General features: G+C 39.7%; 1 protein-coding gene across 1 annotated transcript in view; it reads left to right on the forward strand.

The window, feature by feature from the left end:
• Positions 1 to 4,880: 4,880 nt before the first annotated feature.
• LOC137970269 (uncharacterized) overlaps positions 4,881 to 7,500 on the forward strand; it is an 8,847-nt gene continuing 6,227 nt past the window's right edge. The window contains exons 1-2 of the mRNA XM_068816787.1: positions 4,881 to 5,008; positions 5,718 to 5,806. Coding sequence (XP_068672888.1) covers positions 5,740 to 5,806 — 67 coding nt within the window. The 5' untranslated portion in view covers positions 4,881 to 5,008; positions 5,718 to 5,739. The remainder of the gene's footprint in view (positions 5,009 to 5,717; positions 5,807 to 7,500) is intronic.

Consider the following 7,500-nt stretch of genomic DNA (forward strand, 5'->3'; position numbering starts at 1 on the left):
GGACAGTGGAACATATTTAGGGAAACGTACATTCCAAGATGTTTTAAATAATGAAGAAATTGTGGGATGATTACAAAACAATTTTGAAACTTCTTTTTCCTACAAACGTTTGTCACTTCACGTTAACGCTTGACCATTTCGAATGAACGATTGATTGTGTGAAGGTACAATTGATTGTGCGTCTCTATGCAAATTTAGTTAATGTATGTCTCTAATATGCCATTGATTGTCATACTATGCAATTGATTTTCTATTGATGTTAATGATTAACCATGCATTGCGCGAGATTGAAAGTACATTTGTTATCTTTGATTGTCCAAAGGTGCAATTGTTCATCCGTTTGCAAATAGCGTTATTGAACGTTAGTTCGCGTTAATGAAGTTCATGGAAGTGCTAATGAACGTATATTTGCCGTATACTTTCAACTGTTGACGTAAACAAATGTATATTTTGCGTAAAGCGTAAATGAACAGCAAATGGTGTAATATCTGTGAATAACCGTTGTAAAAATGATCAAAGATTGTTTGAAAATGATGATACCGAGACTGTGCTTTTGCTTTCTGAGGTTGCGTTTAGCTGTTTGTGGTCGAGTCTGTCGCCACTGTTCAGTCTGATTTTACTTGTGTCTGACAAATCGTCGCCCCTGTTTATGATTTGTGCCTGAAAAATCGATTTCTGACCCAGGCAGTACGATTTTCTATCAGATACTGAAATCTTTGATTTTCAAGGTAAACGGAATCGCTGTAAATATTCGAAAATTACTTACCTTCAATCGCCTATGCTGAACCTTCGATAGACATGACTTTCTGCCTCGTGACTCAAGTTACCCAGAACACCGCGCGAACTTGGTAAACAATACCGATACCACCTTGCGCGCTCGGTTAAGCAAATCGAGATTGCTTTCCCCTGTAGGATATCTACCAATTTACATATTAATTTACATAATTTCCTTTTTTACGCGGAGGCTTCTAGGTTCGGCTTCCAACGTCCAGAAACTGTACGTCGCCCCATCATCTTCGTTACATACACACACTTTTCGTTCTTTACGCTACTGTCAGCCTTCAGAGCTCGTTTCATACCACGATCCACCACTTGTTGTTGCTGGTCTGCTTTAACACGATTGTTCCTCCTTTCTTTTGCTTTTTCTACCTTAAATTTCCAAAACTTAAGGTGGCAGGAATGATGCCACTTAAGCTTTGCATTTTTCACGATTAGGGTGTCTAGCGTAATGTTTTTAATATCAAACTTAACTGTGACGGGCAGACAGTCGTCTTTCTTGAATTCTAGTACATTATCACTGGCTATTCGTACGATGTATGGACGCAAGACTGGACTTCATTTTTTCGTTTTATTCGATATTAAAACCGATTTATATGACCCTTGGTTGCTCCTTACCAAGATCAGCTGCTAGTGCTACCGGATGCTAATTACCATTCCGTGATATATTGAGGATTCGGCTGCCGGCTCCTGCCGCGAGCCTTACCTGACCATCTCTCCTGGATACTTCTCTCCGTCTCATTATTCGCTATTTCACCGTATAACAGTCCAGTTCCTCTTCTCGGCAAGTCTTTGAGCTTCACAGGCAAGATCCTCGATCCTCCAAGATCCAGGACACCCAAGAATTTGATCTTTTCGTGTATCGGGTAGTTTTTTTACCCCACGAGAATAGACTGGGGGAACTAATACAACAGTTTCATTGCCTTTGGACCCACAATCAAACGGGCTTGGTATGAAACAATTACATGAAATCCCTTGTAACTAAGCTGGGCAGACATTTGCTCGGGAGGGTAAGTGGCTCGTAACGTCGCGGTGGTTAGGTACAACTTTTCGATTTGTTGGTAGTCAATTGCATTTCAGAATACTGCCAAAGTTAACGAAAGGAGTAACAAATAACATGCACCAGCAAACACAAATCAAACCTGAAGCTTTCTGACCAGAACTGTGTATACTTTCGTCGAGGTAAAAGGGGCGGATTTTCTCCATTTTTACTATTTTCAAAAGACATTCATTGCAATCAATCAGTGGTTGTTTCGGTAAATAAAAAATCAAATTTCACATTCCTTGAACCAAATGACAAAAAGGAAGACGGGCTATTTTTTGATTGCTTTCGAAGACTAGTTACGGCTGATATCGATGTGAAGTACAACAATTAACCTGGGATTTCATTTTAGCGTGAGTGTCAAAAACTCTTCACTAAAGTTACATCATTGATTAGAGTAGTAGTAGTAGAGTTGGCAGTTCTACCTTCAATTTTGACAAATCTAATACTTGTGGGAAAATTGCGGGTGCAAAATTTTCAAACATCCAAATTGATATTTAATTGTTTTATACGACCTTGTCCGGGGACCCAGTCACAGAATGAAGCTGTTCAACCTCGTTTGACTAACACTTGCTATGTTAGACTATGGCAAAGATATTCTACGGGTGAGAAATATTATTACTTAAAGGATTGTCGTGTGGGGTGACTACAGTCCCAAATTCAATTATCGAGAAGTTTCAGTACACATGGTGCCATCTTCAAAACTAGATATCCATTTTCAATACGAGTGAGTTTTAGTCATAAAGATTGAGGGTTAGATCTTTATGACGTAACTATGCAATGAGCTTAGGAATTCGGTCATTATCCACGTTTTATGAGATTTCCATTAAATGGAAACAATAAACCACTTGTAAGAACTCAACCACTAAGCAAGTGACTAATTGCCAGTTAATTGGTTAACAGCGAGGGACAACTGGTTGCTTTCGAATTTGACAGGTTGTAAAGGTTGCCCTCGCGTATTTAATAATTCAACCCATGCTTGCTTTAGGTTGGAAATACGTTAAGTCAATCTGCTTGATTAGAAACCTTGGATCAGGTCGATCAGAAAAGAAAAGAGGAGTTTTGTGCAAAGCTGACTACATGAAAAATAAAAGAGACCACCTGAAAAAGAAGCTCTGAAAGGATTTAGGAGTAAGAATATTTTAAAACTGGTGAAAATATTAATGTTCACTAATGTTCATAAAAGCACGTAGTGGTGGAGGTGGGAGTTGTTGTGATGATGATAGCAGTGATCATGGTATTTGTAGTGTCAGTGGCAGTGAGGCGGATCCGGAGCCGTGGTGGTAGTGGTGTTAGTGTCAGTGGTTGTGGCGGTATAGTACTAGTATTGGTAGTAGCATTAGCGGTTTATCCAAACAAAACTTTTACAGCCTTTTGATGGTGCTGTAGTCAAATGCCCACTCCAATTGATATCCTTACTTACTATGAATCTCTCTCCGACGTAACTAACTCCAAATCCTGCCCATATAGATAATAAGTGCGCTGAAAACTATTACGCTTGCAAGAGATAAGCAAATTATGACTTTTATGTGGCTGGAAAAGAAATTCATTTCTAACAGACCACTCGCATAGACTATCTAAATCAATCTAAAAATTCCTCGAATCAGTCAACGACTTAAGTATTTAAATTAATTAATTAATTAAAGCACTTGGAAACGTCAACAAACACTGCAGGGCTCGAACTTGGCGGTGGTCTACTAGCCAAATACCAGTAGATTTTGAATTTTGGCCTGTGGATTTTGCTCATTTACTAGCCATCTTGGCTACTTAATTTTCACCTCTATAAATAAATAACATAAGCCTACAAAATGTTTTCAATATTTTTCGTCATTTAACAACTGGCATAAATAAAACAATAAAAGTAGTTCTAGATGAGAAAAATAATTCTTAATTCGGTAAACAGTTTCGCGTTTATTCGTCTCCATCTCGATTTTCTTGCGTGACTGGGGGGGAGCATGGAGCCAAGTCGCATACCCCTGATGCAAAGCTTACGACGAAAACAATTATCCGCCTTCTTGAAACGCAAATCTGCGATCACCATACTTGATTTTCATGGACCATTTCTGTCCTCAAAAGCAGCTGAATCATCTGAACAGGGCTCAAATCAAACAACTTAACTCCTACACTCTCAAGAGAGTAAGCGATGATTCATGAGGCAGCACGTCTAGATCTTATTTAAACATGAGCACAAGACAAGATATTTTTTCTTATATGACGTTGCATATTTTATTGCAGTTTGATAACAACAGCAGTTTTACATTTTTTTTTCTTTTGCCTTTTAACCCATGGACTCTTGGAGGTTCCCCATTGACAAGTAAAATCGTCTGGCGTTAGACTGAGTAAAATACCAAGTATGGCCGGTTTAGGTCGGCTTAGGGGTGAAAGCGTTAAATTAAAATAAAATGTCAAACAATAACAGTCTTTCTTATGCTGTACCAATCTCGACCCCAGAGCTCTTCTCTTGTCTAAGGGAAAGAAGAGCTCTGGGGAACACTGACACAAAAGGTCTTCTCATTGGTTTTCGTGAAGAACAGTGAAAGGCGTCTCTAATGTGTTGGTGCATTCATGTTAGCACGAGGAGTGAGCAGGCGCCGTAAGGTTCAAATAGCGAACATTTGGCTATGAGAACCCTACGGCGCATGTTCTCCCACAGAGAGTTTCCCAGAGCCTTGGGTCGATCCAAGGCTCTGGTGACGAGAATGATGCCGCACAGAAGCTCCTAGTAGAACCACATTTACGGCTAGTAAATCCTGAACATGTACTAGCCATTTTACCATTCAATTCAAAAGTTAAGTTCGAGCCCTGGAACAAAAAAAAAAAGGATATGGGTACGACGTACGGCAAATGATAATGCAGTTAACACCTTTTCGATAAATGTATGCATAGTACGCCTTTAAGAGTTATATCGTCATCCTTTACAGCCTGTCAAATTGGAAAGGAACCAGTTTTCACAAGCTGCTAATCAATTAAACCACAATTAACCACTTGCTTTGTGGTTAAGTTCTTACAAGTGATTCATTGTTTGCATTTAATGGAAACTAAAACAAAAACCAGGACTGAATTCCTAAGCTCACTGCATCGTTTCGTCATACTGCTCAAACCCTCAATCTTTGACTAAAAACTCAGCCGTGGTAGAAGTAAATGATCAGCTTCGCCGGAAGGTGGTACTGCGTGTATTGAACTTACTCGGTAAGTGAATTTGGGATTGTAATCAAGCAAAAAGCAAACCTGAAGCTTTGTGACCAGAACTGTTCATATTTTCTCGGAAAAAAAAGCTAGATTTTTCCCATATTAACTATTTTCTTGAAGACATTCACTCACGAACACCCAAAAATCACAAATTCAACTCAAAGCCTACGAGGTAAATTTCTTAGTTCGTTGCAACGCATAAAGAGTATTTCAAAAGATTTTTTTTATCACCTACTAGAATTTGATCCGTTCGGATATCTTAGCTGAAAGTTGGAGTGCCCGGCAATTAATTTTAGAGACTAAAATGTTTGTTTCAGAAATCGCTAGCTAAAAGTTATTGTCCATTTTCCCTGGTTTCGAATCTTTTATGCTATTTTTTACTTAACACCTCTTAAGGCTTTTGGCGACGTAGAATCAACTGTTTCGTTGGGTGCAATCCGATCAGTGGTTGTTTTGCCACATACAAAACCCAAATTTCATATTCCTTGAATCTAACGACATAAAAGAAGACGGGCTTGTTTTCCATTGCTTTTGAAGACTATTTACGGGTTAACCTAGACTTTAATATTAACGTGAGTGTTGTTGAAGTTACATTATTTATTATCGTTGGCAGTTCTACCTATTTTGACAACTTTAATACCTGTGAGAGAATTGTAGGTGCAAAGTTTTCAAAACTCTAAATTAACATTATTTGTTTGACCTTGTCCAGAGACCCACAACGAAGTCGCAGAATGAAGCTGTTCATCATTGCTCTGGCTATCGCTTGTTACGTTGGAAAATACCAAACATCTGGCATAGGTAAGAACAATTACGATTTAGAGGATGAGGAGAGGGGCCCTAGGGCATTTCACACATTGTTTCCCCAGTTATCCTTAATGATGTTACCCTCCAAGATATAGCGGAGCTCCGCGCGCCGAAGGGCGCGCGCGCGGAGCTCCAAAGTAACCCATCCGTGCCAGAAATTTTGGTTTTATAACTATGACGTCATCGACCGTCGGTCCGTCCGTCCACCCGTTCACGTATGCCAATAGGGAACTTACCAAACGACGACGCCGACGGCAACGACGACGCTACTGAAAACAATAGGTTTAGTGAGCAAAAACAATGGCTCTGCACGCTCTACACGTGCGTATTAAATTTTGGTACATTTCTTTGCCGTCATCTCCTAAATGACGACGTGAAATGACCAAATTCAAGGTTCTGTGGAGGACGTTAGTACATAAGGATTAATTTTCAGTTCTCTCTCTCTACGCTTCCAACCCACTCATACCAGTTTAATCCCTCGACAATTACTACACATTTTTAACGCGAGACGACATGAAATTGCTTCGTAGTGATATGACTACCCAAACTTGTATTTTTAAATGAAGTCCTCGTAGCCGTCGTCGTCCTTGTTTCGTAAACTCCCTAATGTGACCAGTATCACGCCAGTTTACAGCACCCATCTTTGATATTGGACATCCATGTTATGGTCAATTGACACCTGTCAAATAAAGGTATCCGCTGACCAGTGTCACGTTTCCATATCGCGGGCTCAAATTTAGAGCTCATCAAGGTCGGCTTTTTTTAAGTTAAACGCTGACCAGGTATTGGTTTGCGATTGGATCGCAGGCTCAACCCAGGTTACAAAAATTTGGTTTTATCCACGGAGTTGATAGTGTAAATTTGCCTCCGTACAGAGATTCTAAAAGCTGACGTTTCGAGCATTTAATAGCCCTTCGTCAGAGCGAATCGAGGAATTATGGGTTACGTGTAGTTTTTATAGTAGAGTAGGAGCTACGCTATTGGTGGTAACATGGCAACGTAAAAAATAAGAATATATTAGTTAAATAAAAAGCGTTCGTTAATACCGTGAGGATTGAGGGTACCGATTTGGAAGATGAATTTTTGTTCCAGATTCTTGCCGGGCTTTCTCTCGTACCTAGATGTAGGGAAAGGCCGTAGATAGCCATGTGTTTTTTGGAGTGGTTAGGCAGATTAAAATGACGAGCGACTGGCTTAGATGCATCTTTGTCATTCTTCTCAACATCGCGAAGGTGTTCGCGGAATCGGTCACCTAGTCGTCTACCTGTCTCACCAATGTATAATTTATTGCATAACGTACAGGTAATGCAATAAATGACATTTGCGGAGGTACATGTGAAACGATCGGTGATCTTAACAGATCACTTAGGTCCCGATATCTTTCTAGTGTTAACAATGAAAAGACAAGTTTTGCATCGTGGGCGCGCGCATTTGAAAGTGCCGGGTTGCTCGTTAGTTTTGAGCGCGCTTCTAACTAAAAAGTTGCCTACGTTTTTGTCGCGTTTGAATGAAATAAGTGGAGGTTGCGAAAAGATTCTACCAGTCTCGGGATCATTTTGGAGTAATTTAAAATTATTAAGAATGATACTTATGACTGCGTGATTATGAGGATGGAAAGTGAGGGTGAATGGAATTCTGTCATTCTTATCTTTTTGTGACGTTTGTAGTGATCACTGTCGATCAAATTG

Source organism: Montipora foliosa, chromosome 9 (genome assembly GCF_036669935.1).
Source record: "Montipora foliosa isolate CH-2021 chromosome 9, ASM3666993v2, whole genome shotgun sequence".
In the NCBI taxonomy this organism is placed as follows: domain Eukaryota; kingdom Metazoa; phylum Cnidaria; class Anthozoa; order Scleractinia; family Acroporidae; genus Montipora; species Montipora foliosa.